At 41.9% G+C, this 16,222-nt stretch overlaps 1 protein-coding gene across 1 annotated transcript in view; it reads right to left on the reverse strand.

The window, feature by feature from the left end:
- LOC308100062 (uncharacterized protein) overlaps positions 1-15,616 on the reverse strand; it is a gene marked incomplete at both ends in the record, with an annotated part of 51,933 nt that extends 36,317 nt beyond the window's left edge. Inside the window, 3 exons of the mRNA XM_080448962.1 lie at positions 9,698-10,306; positions 15,281-15,400; positions 15,610-15,616. Of these exons, the coding sequence (XP_080305088.1) occupies positions 9,698-10,306; positions 15,281-15,400; positions 15,610-15,616 (736 nt within the window). The remainder of the gene's footprint in view (positions 1-9,697; positions 10,307-15,280; positions 15,401-15,609) is intronic.
- Between the last annotated feature and the right edge of the window lie 606 nt (positions 15,617-16,222).

A 16,222-nucleotide genomic window follows, 5' to 3' on the forward strand; every position in this document is an offset into this window, starting at 1 on the left:
AACATTTCAGTTTTTATTTCAGTTGTCGTTCTTCCATATTTACAACTTTTTACCCTAGACAAAAGGGTAACATAAATTGGGGGCTCGTTCTGAAGCTCATTTAAGTCCAGTTAGATTTAGTTTCTGCTCTGATCGGATTTGATTAAAGGATACATTGGTTTGGTTGGTTTGCTTTGGTTGGCAGGTATATATCAGTATGTTTTGTGTCATAAATTTGCGCAGATTTCCACCCTTAGAGAAATAGTTCATTGCACTTTTGTTGCTGGTCTCTAAATTCTTCAATATCTCCGTCGCAACATGCGCGGAGGTCAAGGAATTGTGTCACAGCAGCTTGCTGATTAGGGTATCCCGGCTGACGGTAAAAACCTTGGCATGCCACGGTGAGTGCGTCTGGGAGGCAGCGACCACGGGACGGTAGGGGACACTCTCACGCCCCATGGTTCGAGCACGGATCCACTGGTGGCTCTAATTAAAGCTGAGGGGGGCTTGAGTCTAAAGCTGGCCTTTAGACTCTGAGAGGTGGAGTTCCAAACTAAAACCAAGGAGGTTGAGCTGATGAGCTGAACGGACAGTAATGATGGCCTCTCAAATAGCTGAGGACAACACACACACACACCCTTCACACCCATTACAGACTAATGCCCTCAGGCCGTCGATACAGAGCCTGGACATTCACCAAAAGGGGCTCAGCTAGCTTCGTGCCTACCTCCATCAGACTGCCGAACGCCTAGGTCTGGTGGAGCCCGTACTACCCTACCGCTCCATATATAATTGCTCCATATGGATTTAAATCTATCATGCTTTTAAGTACTGTAGTTTTAACTGTAGTTAGTGTTTTTTACAGTGACCTGGGTATCTATGTATTGTGACTGTATGTTGTCTTTTAACCACTGCACAAACAAAGTTCCCATGATAAGCCACAAAACAGGAAGTGCTTTGTAACAGCCTGTTCATTGGTCAAATCTGCTTTGCTGAGTCGCAGCCTGAACAGGTCTAGGTGCTAATATTGAGTTATAGTCATAGCACCACTTACTGGCAACATGAATCATAGTCAAGCACCACCTTATGTTATTGGTTACTGGAAGATACAGTATTGTCCCTAAACATGTACAAACTACTGCTACGTATGGAATGGTTTCTCTGTGGTAACAGAACTGTGGCTGAGCTGCACATACTGATGTCACTGTCAGCAGCTTTAATATCAGGAAGGTGATTGCCCTACAACAGAATGAAAAGCAAGCCAGCAAGACATATGAAAAAAAGAAGGAAAAAAAAGAAACAAAGAAACTTACTGGCGTCGAAGTGTTCTTCTTTAACTTCAACGTCATCTTCAGGTTCCTGTTTAATAGAAACGGTGCTGGTTGGTGCTGGAGAACTCATCTTCACCTGCAGGCTGGACTCCACACACTGGTCTGGAATGAAGGAATAGAATAAACACGTTGACGGTGGTCACACAGTGATACACACACAGTTTTCAACGTAGTGCAACAGTGATGATGGCATGTTTTCAACGTAGTGCACAGTGATGATGTCATGTTTTCAACATAGTGCACGGTGATGATGTCATGTTTTCAACATAGTGCACAATGATGATGTCATGTTTTCAACGTAGTGCACAGTGACCAGACATTCCGGTTTGGCTGGGATCGTCCCTGTTCCAAGCTGGGTGTCCCTAGTCCCCATAAATATCTCTAAAATAACTAAAATGATCACCGGCTTCGGATGCTGTCAATGCACTGAATGGGACATTATCAGGTTTATTCAGACTATTGATTGGTATACGTAGGTGAGATACTGACCAACCCACGGGGCTCAGTAGGTGTTTTGTCGTTATTCTGTGGGATGATGAAAGTTGGGGCGTTCACCCCAAAACATGATTTACCATTCTAAAATGTGTGCCTATCGGTAAATAACTCGGACGGCACTGAGTCGACTCAAGTGGACTTTGCAACGTTCGGCACGGCAACTCGTTCGCTTTAGCTCACTCTGTGGTGCCTCTCGTGGCTCAAGTTCGCTTGAGACGGCGCGCCTCCGACGCGGTCCGAAAATATACTTTATACTACATCTACTGAGCCCCGTCGGTAGATCAGTATCTCACCTACTTAGACCATTGAGACCTGGAACGCATCTGTGTCACTTTAGATTTCTTTGGCTATTTTTGAAAAATCTTGATTTGTTTTTTTCTCAAAAAACTGTTAGGATTTAGACTATTTTTAAGAATCGCCTCAGGTCATATTGGGTTAGACCAATCAATAGTCTGATTAAACGTGGTTAGGTCAGTATCTCACATACTTAGACCAATCAATAGTCTGATTAAACATGGTAATGTCCCATTCAGTGCATCGACAGCAGCCAAAATGGGTGAATGACCCAGTTTAACATTTACTACCAAACTGTCATGGTTATCATCACAGTTAAAGTAATAATACTTGTGTTGAGTGTTTATAGACCTTTTATCATGTTCTGTTTAGAGGTGTAGTCACTGACTCACTAGCTGTGATAAGTGCTAAAATAATTGTTCCTCATCCTAAGGAAATCACCAAGTGAAAATACATATTTAATGTAAAAGATGCAAAAGTAGCAATAACAGCACATCTACAAGGTCGATGCGATGAGCTTGTAGATCGGCTATTTTCTGATTTTTTTTTTGTACGTGCTTTAAGTGATTTAGGGTACCGGGTTTTTTGTTTATATGGCCACCCAGATGTAGTGAGAAAATGTATGGATCCTCATATAATCGATAGTTGCAACCCCAATTAATTAAAGATTGCAATGCAATAACATAAAAAGTAAACAAACAACTAATTTGCTCAGATACTAAACTATGCCTCATTCCTGTACATTGTAGAGTATGTAAAACACTGGGAAAGCATGGCATTATTGTTCCACTGTGACTTATACATTAACTACACGTCGAATGATGTGCTAAGCATGCTAAGCATTGTGTTAAAGGCCTACATTAGTTTATTTTACAGAAGCAGAATCTCAGCCATAATGAGAAGCAACAACAGCACAAAAACAACCATTAAAGTTCATTCACACTTAAAGAACATTGTACAATAGATGTAACATTAAGGTTCATTCACACTTAAAGAACATTGTACAATACATGTAACGTTAATGGTTTGATTTTCATCCTGAACCAACAAACCTAGCCAGCCATGCAGCTAGCACTTAGCAACACGCGCGCGCACGCACACACACGCGCGCACACACACGCACACGCACACGCACACACACACACACACACACACACACACACACACACACACACACACAACTACCGCCCTATTTCTATTCTTAGCTCCATCTCGAAAGTCATGGAAAAAATAGTCTATGAACAGGTCGATAAGTATCTTGCCGAAAAAAATCTAATCTACAAATTCCAATCTGGTTTCAGAACAAACCACTCCACTGACACATGCCTTCTCTATTTGAACGACTCTATCAAACAAGATGTCGACAAGGGCAAATATTGCGGCATGGTCATGCTGGACCTCCAGAAGGCCTTTGACACCGTTAATCACCCAATTATGATCAATAAGCTCAAAGCAATAGGTTTTGATGATACGTCAGTGAACTGGATGAGATCCTACCTGGAAGGGAGGGAGTAAGTGGTGGAAGTAAACGGCACCCAGTCCCCCCCCTCCCTGTGACTTGTGGTGTCCCACAAGGAAGTATACTAGGACCTTTACTGTTCCCGATATATGTGAATGACATGTCATCAGCCTGAGACTGCAAACTGTTCCTGTTCGCAGATGACTCGGCCCTGCTAGTCTCGGACAGGGACAGGCTGCAGGTTGAGAAAACTCTCAGCTCCGAACTCAACAAGATCTGCGTCTGGCTCTCTGACAACAAACTTTCATTACAACAGGGGAAAACTGAATCCATCCTCTTTGGGTCCAGTCCTAACCTTAGCAAGGCAGAGAGTTTCACGATCAAAGTGGGTGATGATGTCATCAAAAGAAAGGATGAAATTACCTACCTAGGCTCCATCTTGGAGGCAAACCTCTCTGGTAACAAAAACGCAGAAAAGGTGATCAAAAATGTCAACCAAACAACACGCTATTTGTGGAGGATTGATCGTCTAGTCAGTAAGAATACTCTGAAAATTCTTGCAGGGGCCCTCATTCAAGGTCATTATGATTATGCATGCACTTCATGGTATCACAACACCTCCAAGGCCTTAAAAACAAGGCTCCAAACATCCCAAAACAAACTTAAGAATACTTCTTGGCCTCAATCACAAAACCCATCTAACCCCTGCTCATTTTGCTAGGATTGGATGGCTTAGGGTTGAGGACAGAGTACAGCAACTTGCTATGGGCCTGGTCTTCAAGATACACCACAACATTGGGATCCCCCTGTATTTGTCAAAATACTTCCAAAATGTTAATGCAGTCCATGATCATAACACCGGAGGCAGCTCCACAAATCATGTTCAACCCAGATTTGGCTCAACTAAGGGAATGAACTCGTTCTCATGCTATTCATCAAAAATGTGGAATGCCCTACCAAAAGGAGTAAAGGTGTGTAAAACCCTACTCACTTTCAAAACTGCCCTAAAGATACACCTTCAGGAGGCTGCAATTCGAAAATGGTCTTAACCTACCCCCCCATCCTTCATTTTCCTCTTTTGTATATATATACATTTTTTTCTCTCTTCATACCAGTAACCTGAAAGCTGATTGTATGACATTCTGTATAGTAGTGTGTATATCTGCCTGCCTCTTATATTTCATCATGATTTGTGTGCATGGGGTTCTCATCTTAAACAAGCTTAGTGCTTAATGAGAGTTCCAGTTTAGTAGACCTTGTATTGTGAATTTGTACTTCCATGTACTGTTATGTACTGTCATGTACTATTCTCATGTCTTACTAAATAAACTACATCAATCAATCAATCCACACACACACACACACACACACACACACACACACACACACACAGTGTGTAGTTCAAAGATAAAAGTATGTTATTCTTCGGACGGCGCTTAGTCGACTAGCAGACCATCGGCCGGTCGTCGCGGGCACTCGCGCCTGGAGGCGCTCGGGCGCGACTCCTCGGCCTCAAGGTCTGCTGAGTCGGCGCGCCTCCATCATGGTCCAAAACTATACTTTATCGGCGAAAAAATTTGTCTGCGGTTGTTTGAAAAAGTATTGTCCCAAGCGGGAGTCGAACACAGACTCCCAGAGCTGGTGGATCTGTAGTCCAATGATTAGCGAGGTGCGCCACTGAGGCCAGTGCTGAAAGTAGGTATTCGGGTTGTATTAGAATGTGACGTCCTAACTCTTCTATTGTAGAGGAAAGAAGTTCCCGCCCGCGTGCCCGCCCAATAGGCGAAGCCTCGCCCCGAAGGGGCCTTCAACTCGCCCTTTGTGCCTTCAACGGCATGGTAGAAGAGGGTTCGCATACCTTTTCGGGTCTGCTATGATCCGGTCAGGAGCGGAAGTAACCCTACGTCACCGGGCGCGTCATCTGTAGTCTCGCGTAGCCAGACAACTATTCTTCTTCTTGCTGCAAGAACTGTCTTTTTGTGTTCACTCTTTAATGTTTTCTGTTAGTAAATCCCCCTGGCTCTGATGTTATATAGATGTATTGATAACTTCTTTGTTTGTGTATGTTGTTTGTGTTTGTTCGTTTTGTATTGTATTGTATTTCATGAGAATATAAATAAAGATTTGTTAAAAAAAAATATATATATATACTTTATGGTGGGTCGCAACCGTTTGCTTTTAGGTGCATACCGCCACCTACTGTACCGGAGTATGTAGTCTGACTCCCTACACTTCTCTATTCCATTCATCCGTTATTCTAATTTATAGTGTGACTATCTTTTTTAGTGATAGCCCTGCACCCTGCCTAGACCCTGTGAAACACCCCCATCTCCTTCAAAAATTCCACTACTGCTTTTTGTGTGTCCTTCACCCCGTCTCCTGTTGTTCCTAGTACACCTTATAGGCTCCACTGTCTCCCTGCCTCAGCTACGCTATTCATTAATCTATTCCTCTCTTCCCTGTATTTCAGACAACTATTCCACAATCTCTGAATGCTATATAGAGTCTGGAACTACAACTCCCGAAATCCGAGAGAGGAAGCTGGCACTTCCGTTCTCGAAAATATATTTTAAAATATCTTTACATTTTATTATTTTATTTCCATTTCTGCTAAGCAGCAAGCTAAATATACTTAGATGATTTGTATTTATATTAGGATAAATTTGCGCGACTGTAAAGACGAAACGGAAGTAGGGAGGAGGCTTCATATCCGGTTTATATTCTAATCATGATCAGAGCTTCCGAGTCCCAGACTGTATGACCGGAAACATTTGAAAATTGTGGGAGGCAACAGTCTGGCCACGCGAGACTAGAGTGATCCTCTCTCACCAATGGGTGAGTCAGCCGCCCCGTGCAGGATCAGAACGAGGTCTTGGAGGAGAATCACAGGGTTTCACTTCAGTGTTTGCCCAGTGTCAGCGATTTCTTTTCGATTTCCTTACCTTTTCAAGTAGTCACAGAATATTTATCTCCAGTATGATCGATCCCCTGATGGTTGCTAATCGTTATATCGAATCGTTATCGTTCAACGACGTTATACGTCGTTGAAAATAGCATGTCTCGCCAAAAATACATGGTGAAACACAGGAGTCTGAGTGATCCTCTGGCCATATGGTTATGGCTGAGTCAGAGTCTGCCCACCCTCCGGCAGACCAGCCCACCTTTTCACTCTGAAATATATATTATATTTTAAAATATAGGACGTGGAGATCTCTGATCTGTCTGTCCATGTCCCTTTTATGCCCATATATGGAGATTCCTGTTGGTATTAGTATATGACCATATATGGGCATATTGACTGAAACCTTTATTTATTCTGGAAAAGAGCATTGAGGTTTACCCTCATTTGCAATGCTGAAGATTCAGAATGATATAAAACACAGAAACAACAAAATGAGACCATAACAGAAAACTAGTAAGTTAAAAACAATGACACAGTGAGGTAGGGAGATTTAAGAGTGGGTTATTAAATTGTCCATAGGATATTTAGGGAAATTAACGTTTAGCGTTAGTTGTAGAGTGTTCCATGAAACTGGAGCATCATAGCAGACAAAACGTATTCCAATCCTACATAGGGGGGACTCGTACTCGTACATGCGGCCAGGTTACGACCGATTGAATGAATCACTCTTGACGTTACTTTAACTGCAGAGGCTGTGGTATTTATTTAGCTCCTTAGCTTTAGCAGGGGGAAACTCTCCCCTGTCAGGTGATAAGAAGGTCAGTTGGCTCTCATGCATTGAAGGAGGCATGAGCTCGGCTCTGGGCTCCCTCGGCTGGCGGGGAGTGTAGCACCCAGGATCACTTAGATAATTGGCAACGGGTGAAAAAGGGTTACAAAATCGTGGGATAATTTTTTTTTAAAAGAGATTGTGAAAAAAACATTAAGAGCATTAAGAGAGTGCAACAGAAACACATTATATAAGGACATCTGTATACAATTAAAACTAGTTGAATGAATGAATGTTTATTTAAAACATTAAAACACTAAATAAATGTAAAGACAATACACAATAATTATAATAATCATAATTCCAATACAATAACACTAATTGTTAGAAAAGGAGTATGAAGGAAGTCTCTGCTTATCTGATCCTACCCCTATTTTACCATTTCTAAATCAACTTAAATCAAGTCTCCGTCTAGATAAAAATTACAATATATTTGCCCCACACTTCCACACAGTAAGTAATGTATGGGAGTATGAAGGAAGGTAAGGTATACAAGGTAAATAAAGATGACTGATTTATACAATCTCTTACTTAATATAATACTGATAATGACTTTGATATTTTTGATTTCAAATACTTTGCATGTAATTTATTATCTATATCTCCAAGAAATTATCTTTCTAAATTATTTATCATTTACACAAGTTAATGGAAAGGACTTGAGAATAGAACATAATAAAATTAAATTGATAATTAAATCACAATGCAGATTAGAATCAATAACCACGGTAAAAGGCTGTGGCAAACAGAAAAGTCTTCCGTTTTTATTTCAAAGAACATTAATACAGATGTGACAGGATTTACGGTTAGGCAGGGTTACAGCCAGGTGTGTTAATGCGTTATTACGATGTGTCCTCATGTGCATCTTTTTTTTCTTTTAATTTAGAGTAGCCAAAAAAAAATGACACCCTTTTTCTCCCCAATTTAGTCTTTAAGCCAATCGATTCCTCCCCACACACATTTCTGTGTTGTCACTGCTGTTGTAACACTCCCCACTGAAAGGCTCCGCCCCCAACCCGGAGGAGTACATGCAATGACCAATATCAGCCTCCCCGTCCGGCTTCCCTCCCCCGAACACGGACCAATTGTGTTCACATAGATGCCCGACAAAGCCGGTTGGATTCGAACCAAAAACCTCCGTGGTGGTGGACAGTGACTTTACCACTGCGCCACCCGAGCGATCCTTATGTGCATCTTCAGGTAACATTTACGATTGAAGGGTCTCTCACAATCTGGATAAGGGATTTTCCCCCATATGTGTCTTTTCAGATCTTCAGAATGGGTAAAGCTTTTACTACAAACTGAACAAGCAAATGGTTTGTCCCCTGTATGAGTCCTCATGTGTATTTTCAGACAATCAGATCTGGTAAAGCTTTTGCTACAAACTGAACAAGCAAAGGGCTTGTCCCCTGTATGAATCCTCATGTGCACTTTCAGAGATTGAGACCTGATAAAGTTTTTACTACAAACTGAACAAGCAAAGGGCTTGTCCCCTGTATGAGTCCTCATGTGTATTTTCAGTTCATCAGATCTGGTAAAGCTTTTGCTACAAACTGAACAAGCAAAGGGCTTGTCCCCTGTATGAATCCTCATGTGCGTTCTCAGATTCCCTGTTCCATGAAAGGTGTTTCCACAAATTGAGCAAGAAAATGGTTTGTCCCGTGTATGAGTCCTCATGTGTATTTTCAGAGAATTAGATCTGGCAAAGCTTTTGCTACAAACTGAACAAGCAAAAGGCTTGTCCCCTGTATGAATCCTCATGTGCGCTTTCAGAGATTGAGACATAATAAAGCTTTTACTACAAACTGAACAAGCAAAGGGCTTGTCCCCTGTATGAATCCTCCTCATGTGTGTTTTCAGATATTCAGATCTGGCAAAGCTTTTGCTACAAACTGAACAAGCAAAGGGCTTGTCCCCTGTATGATTATGAATCATCATGTGATTTTTCAGATATATAGATTGGCTAAAGTTTTTGTTACAAACCGAACAAGAAAATGGCTTGTCCCCTGTATGATTCCTCATGTGTCTTTTCAAAATTTGAGTACGGCTAAAGCTTTTACTACAAACTGAACACGCATATGGTTTTTCCCCTGTATGAGTCAACAGGTGTCTTTTCAGATGTGTTTGTTGGTTAAAACTTTTGCTACAACCTGAACAAGCAAATGGCTTTTCCCCTGTATGAGTCAACATGTGTCTTTTCAGCTTTTGAGATTGGGTATAGCTTTTGCTACAAACTGAACAAGCAAATGGCTTTTCCCCTGTATGAATCATCATGTGTCTTTTCAGACTTTGAGGTTGGGTATAGCTTTTACTACAAACTGAACAAACAAAGGGCTTGTCCCCTTCATGAGTCATCATGTGTCTTTTCAGATCAGCATTGGAAACAGAGACTTGACCACACTCTGTACAACAAAGGCTTTTCTTTCCTGTTGGACTCCTCATGGATGGTGTTTGTTTTGCTGACAACTTCTTGTTCAAAGACAACCTTTGTCCTTCCACACATTGTGTCTTGTGTGGTTTCAGTGTATTTAAAACAGACTGATCATCACTGGGCTTCCACTCATCACTGTCTTCAGTAATGTCAGATTCAGAACAGTGTGAAGGCCAGTCATCACTGTCCTCAGTAATATCAGATTCAGAACAGTGTGAAGAGAGGAGCTGGTCATCACTAGTTGGTTGTGATGTTCCACAGTGCTCTACATCAGCTTGTGTTTTCATGTGTTCAGTTGAGGTGCTGGCTGGAGGCTCTGTCTCTCTGTTTTCATCATCTTCACTTTTCACTAATAGTAATGTCAACGATGACCCTGCAGCCTCCTCTGGTCTTTGAAGTAGCGTCTCCTCCTGTTCCTCTTTAATCTGTGGAGGTTCTAGTTTCACCTGGACCAGACTGGGACTCATCTCCTGGTGTTCCTCTTTAATCTGTGGAGGTTCTAGTTTCACCTGGACCAGACTGGGACTCGTCATCTCCTGCTGTTCAGGGGAAGCTTCCTCTTTACACATAGAAAGGAATTGGAGATCTAGAACGAGGAGAGAGATGGTAACGTCAGCGGAGAGCAATTCAATTGTTTATCAATTGGATACGATTGATTCTCCTATAAGTATTGATTTGTTTTGTAATGATTTTGATAGTCTTTTCTTTTACAGCTTGGCAAAGCTGTAAATAAACAGACGCTGCAACCGGTCGTCACTTTCTCACTTTTCTCCCTATTGGCTAAAGGCCAGCCAATGAGGCGTCGTCAATGGCTTCCCATACTCTGAACCAAGTTGTTAAAGGTTTCATGACATTCAGTTTTACCACACATTAAAAGTCTTTGTCATGGTCCTTCAAACGTGTATAAAAGGTTTTCACTAAAAATTCCATTCCAGTGATCCATGGCAGGTGTTTTTCTCTCACATTTCTAAAGCCTTTTCAACTGCAATGAAAAAAGAAATCTTTGCCTGCGGGTGTCGCTGTTGAGGGATTTTGCCTGTCAATCATCGCATCTGCACCAAATAAAAAAAAGTGAAAATTTATGTCATAGAACCTTTAAGGCCAGACGCATTTTAGTCTGCGATGTGTGTTATCTGCATATTTTGTATTTACATGTATTTGTACTGCTCCTATTTTATAAGATTTGTTTTCCGTTCTGCCAGGTGGAGAGGTGGTGTGCTTGTGCCGATTGCCCAAATGGACTGACACCTGTGGCTCTGCTAATGGCCTGACCGCTGATTGGCTCTGAGCACTAGCAGGGTTGCCAGATCTGCTTATTATAATTTCCCCCGCAAGATTTTATTTGAAAATAGCCGATCTACAAGCTCACAACGCGCCGCGATGCGACGTGTTGTGAGCTTGTAGATCTGCTATTTTCAAATAGCTGATGTACATGTTAAAGTGCTCATGTGGGCCCATAGTCGCTTCTTTTGGGCTGGTTTTCCTAGACCTGGTTGCTTGTTTCTCTCACAGAATCTGGCAACACTGTCCACTAGCCCTTCTCTATAAAGTCTCCAGTCTGCCTTGATAGCTCTGGGGAATGGCAGCTGTAAAGCAGTAGAGAATCAAGCACTCTTTTCCCCCACCAAACCATGTAGCTTTTGCATTTAGTTGTCTTGTGTTTGGTTAAGTTTAATCCCACGTTATTTGCTATCTAGTTTGTCTTTTGCTTAATTCACCTTTGTAAAACCTTGTCGCAGAGCTGTAGGGGTGAATGGTCATTTTGTTTGGTTAACTCATTCATGCTTTCCCCTCCTGTTTTCTCCTGTGTATATTTAGTTTAGGTAAGTAGGTTTAGCCATTGTCTTTTGGTTATTTATTTATGGGTTTAATACAGTAGACCTTCACCCTGAAGTCATCTTGATGTGACACTTTCATGTAAAACTGCTGCTACTGAAGAAATAAAACATTTCAGTTTTTAATTCAGTTGTCGTTCTTCCATATTTACAACTTTTTACCCTAGACAAAAGGGTAACATAAATTGGGGGCTCGTTCTGAAGCTCATTTAAGTCCAGTTAGATTTAGTTTCTGCTCTGATCGGTTTTGATTAAAGGTTACATTGGTTTGGTTGGTTTGCAGGTATATATCAGTATGTTTTGTGTCATAAATTTGCGCAGATTTCCACCCGTAGAGAAATAGTTCATTGCACTTTTGTTGCTGGTCTCTAAATTCTTCAATATCTCCGTCCCAACAGGCGCCATCATGGGGGAGGTCAAGGAATTGTGTCACAGCAGCTTGCTGATTAGGGTATCCTGACTGACGGTAGAAACCTTGGCATGCCACGGTGAGTGCGTCTGGGAGTTAGGTGAGGATGTGGAGGCGATGGCTGACACGTCCTCCCTAACCGACAGCGACCACGGGAAGGTAGGGGACACTCTCACGCCCCATGGTTCGAGCACGGATCCACTGGTGGCTCTAATTAAAACTGGCCTTTAGACTGGCCTTTAGTGAGAGGTGGAGTCCCAAACTAAAACCAAGGAGGTTGAGCTGATGAGCTGAACGGACAGTAATGATGGCCTCTCAAATAGCTGAGGACAACACACACACACCCTTCACACCCATTACAGACTAATGCCCTCAGGCCGTCGATACAGAGCCTCGACATTCACCAAAAGGGGCTCAGCTAGCTTTGTGCCTACCTCCATCAGACTGCCGAACGCCTAGGTCTGGTGGAGCCTGTACTACCCCCCCATATATAATTGCTCCATATGGATTTAAATCCAACATGCTTTTTAGTACTGTAGTTTCAACTGTAGTGTTTTTTTTATAGTGACCTGGGTATCTATGTATTGTGACTGTATGTTGTCTTTTAACTAGGGCTGTAGTCGAGACCACCTAAAGCGAGTCCAAGTCAGTACCAAGTCCGAGGGGGGGCGAGTCCGAGTCAAGACCGAGTCCGGGAGGCCAGGGAGGGGGTCGAGTCCGAGTCAAGACCGAGACCGACGGGGGGCGAGACCAAGTCAAGACCGAGACCGACGGGGGGCGAGACCAAGTCAAGACCGAGACCGACGGGGGGCGAGACCGAGTCAAGACCGAGACCAGATTTTTTTTTTTTTTTTTTCAACAAACTGCAATTATATGTTTCTGACTTTGGAAAAGCTCAAAATTAGGTATGCCTGGCCTACTACAATGAGCTCTATTCAATAAGTATGCATAATGTGTGAAAATGTGTATTTACATGGCACTTTTATGTAAAAATATTACAAAATGTTTGATTCATTCAAATATTTATTTGAAATAACAAGTAAGTAACATAGCCAGAACACAATGCTTTTTGCTAAACACAACTGTGCTGTACAAGCTCATTTTAACCACAAAAAAGAAACAAAAACAAATCACCTTTAACACGACTGCCTGACTGGAATGTGTAGCCATAAAATTAAATCAAAGTGTGGTTGCATTTCAAAAACACAAGAGAATGCAGCATGGTGTGACCTAAACTAGCACGATGGGGTCTCATAATAAGTCCTCCTGCACTAAAAATCCTCTCCACCGGTGCTGAGGAGGCAGGGACTGACAGAACCTTCATCGCTAAAATGCCAAGTTGTGGGAATCTGTCTTGGTTTTCAACCCAGAAGACAAGTGCATCAGCATCATTGTTCTCAATTGCATCAAAGTACTTGGTGACTTGTGATGCAATACTTGCATCCTGGGTTGTTGAGCTACGTTTCTTGTGCGCTTTGTAGCGGGACAGGAGACGAGGACATTTCGCTGCTGGTGGTGAGTCACCGTCCACTTCCTCAGCAGTATAATAATAAAGTAATTAAGTACATTTACTCAAGTACTGTACAACTTAAGTACAATGTTGAGGTATTTTTTTTTACTACTGGATTATTTCCAATTTTCAATACTTTTACTTCTACTCATATCAGAGGCAAATATTGTACTTTTACTCGACTACAATTATTTGAAAACGTAGTTTGCAGCAGATATAAATTATTACATAATAAAAATATATTAACCACTTTAGCCATATTTTATACCATAGAGTAGACTATTTGAAAATAGCAGATCTACAAGCTCACAATTGTGAGCTTGTAGATCGGCTATTTTCAAATATTTTAGTACTTTCACTTTTGGTACTTTAAGTATATTTTGAAGCCAATACTTTTACTCAAGTAACAGTTTGAACACAGCTCAATTACTTTTACAGAGTATTTGCCTCATGCATACAGGTTGATGCTTTTATATTCATGGTGAAAATGTTTCTGGATGTAGGCCTACTTATTGTTTTGTTTTATTGTATGAAATAAATAATAGGATTGATAGAATTATAGAAATAGAATTGATCTTAATATGAAAAGCAGAAAGAGGTCAGTCTCCCTGTGCGCAATTACGCACAATGTGGTACAACTTACAAGAGAATAGATAATTTAAGTGATTTGTACATTACATGTAGGTATATCTCCAGACAAGCCGACGACAGCATCGGTCAGGATCTAATGTTAATTCATGTTTTTAGTTTTGCTGCTTGGACTGATATATTTACTGCAGTGAGTGACACAGTATAATGTGCGCAAGGAAACCTTACTGAAAGCAGTCTCTATTCATCTTTAGATGATTAGAGACTGATGATTAAAACAACCACAGGCTACACAGTGAACACACAATAAATAAATAAACACCTGTTCGTGGATATAATTTTAAAAGAATATAAACTAGAGGGACAGGACTGCTGGTGTTCTGCTGCTGCTGCGCTGTCAACTGCTGCAAGATGATGTGCTCCAAGAAAGCTGTCCATAAGCGCCAGACAGCTCTCTTATAATGTTAATGTGAATGGGCTCCTCATAATATGGGTATAATAAAATTATTTCATTGCATTGTAGTGACTTGGTCTTGGACTCGAGTGGACTCGGTGGGGGTAGAGTCCCGAGTCCCTTAGTCCGAGTCCGAGTCAAGACCGAGTCAAATTATGGGCGAGACCGAGACAAGACCGAGTCAAACTATGGGTGAGACCGAGACAAGACCGAGTAAATCAAAAAGCGGTCTCGAGACCGGTCTCGAGACCGAGACCGGTCTCGAGTACTACAGCCCTACTTTTAACCACTGCACAAACAAAGTTCCGAAAGGAAAATAAAGTAGTTTGATAAAGCGTTGAACGCCCATGATAAGCCACAAAACAGGAAGTGCTTTGTAACAGCCTGTTCATTGGTCAAATCTGCTTTGCTGAGTCGCAGCCTGAACAGGTCTAGGTGCTAATATTGAGTTATAGTCATAGCACCACCTACTGGCAACATGAATCATAGTCAAGCACCACCCTATGTTATTGGATACTGGAAGATACAGTATTGTCCCTAAACATGTACAAACTACTGCTACGTATGGAATGGTTTCTCTGTGGTAACAGAACTGTGGCTGTAGCTGCACATACTGATGTCACTGTCAGCAGCTTTAATATCAGGATGTTTTTGCCATGATGAATGTATACTGAAACTTGATAAAGGTGATTGCCCTACAACAGAATGAAAAGCAAGCCAGCAAGACATAAAATGAGAAAAAAAAGAAAGAAAAAAAAACGTACTGGCGTCCAGGTGTTCTTCTTTAACTTTAACGTCATCGTCAGGTTCCTGTTTAATAGAAACGGTGCTGGTTGGTGCTGGAGAACTCATCTTCACCTGCAGGCTGGACTCCACACACTGGTCTGGAATGAAGGAATAGAATAAACACGTTGACGGTGGTCACACAGTGATGATGTCATGTTTTCAACGCAGTGCACAGTGATGATGTCATGTTTTCAACATAGTGCACAGTGATGATGTCATGTTTTCAACATAGTGCACAGTGATGATGTCATGTTTTCAACGTAGTGCACGGTGATGATGTCATGTTTTCAACGTAGTGCACGGTGACCAGACATTCCGGTTTGGCTGGATCGTCCCTGTTCCAAGCCGGGTGTCCCTAGTCCCCATAAATATCTCTAAAACACTAAAATGACCACCGGCTTCGGATGCTGTCATTGCACTGAATGGGACATTATCAGGTTTAATCAGACTATTGATTGGTATACGTAGGTGAGATACTGACCTACCCACGAGGCTCAGGGTAAGTGTTTTGTCGTTATTCTGTGGGATGATGAAAGTTGGGGCGTTCACCCCAAAACATGATTTACCATTCTGTGCCTATCGGTAAATAACTCGGACGGCACTGAGTCGGCTCAAGTGAACTTTGCAACGTTCGGCACGGCAACTCGCTTGCTTTAGCTCACTCTGTGGTGCCTCTCATGGCTCAAGTTCGCTTGAGACGGCGCGCCTCCGACGCGGTCCGAAAATATACTTTATACAAAACCCCTACTGAGCCCCGTCGGTAGGTCAGTATCTCACCTACTTAGACCAGTGGTTCTCAACCTCTTCAGGCCGCGACCCCCAAAATAATCATATTTGAACTGGGGACCCCCCACCCTGATTCCACAGATAAATGTTGTGAGAATAGCCAATCTACAAGATCACAAAGCCTTTTTTTCATA

The sequence above is a fragment of the Gymnoscopelus braueri genome (genome assembly GCF_963280865.1).
Source record: "Gymnoscopelus braueri genome assembly, chromosome: 14".
Classification (NCBI taxonomy): Eukaryota; Metazoa; Chordata; class Actinopteri; order Myctophiformes; family Myctophidae; genus Gymnoscopelus; species Gymnoscopelus braueri.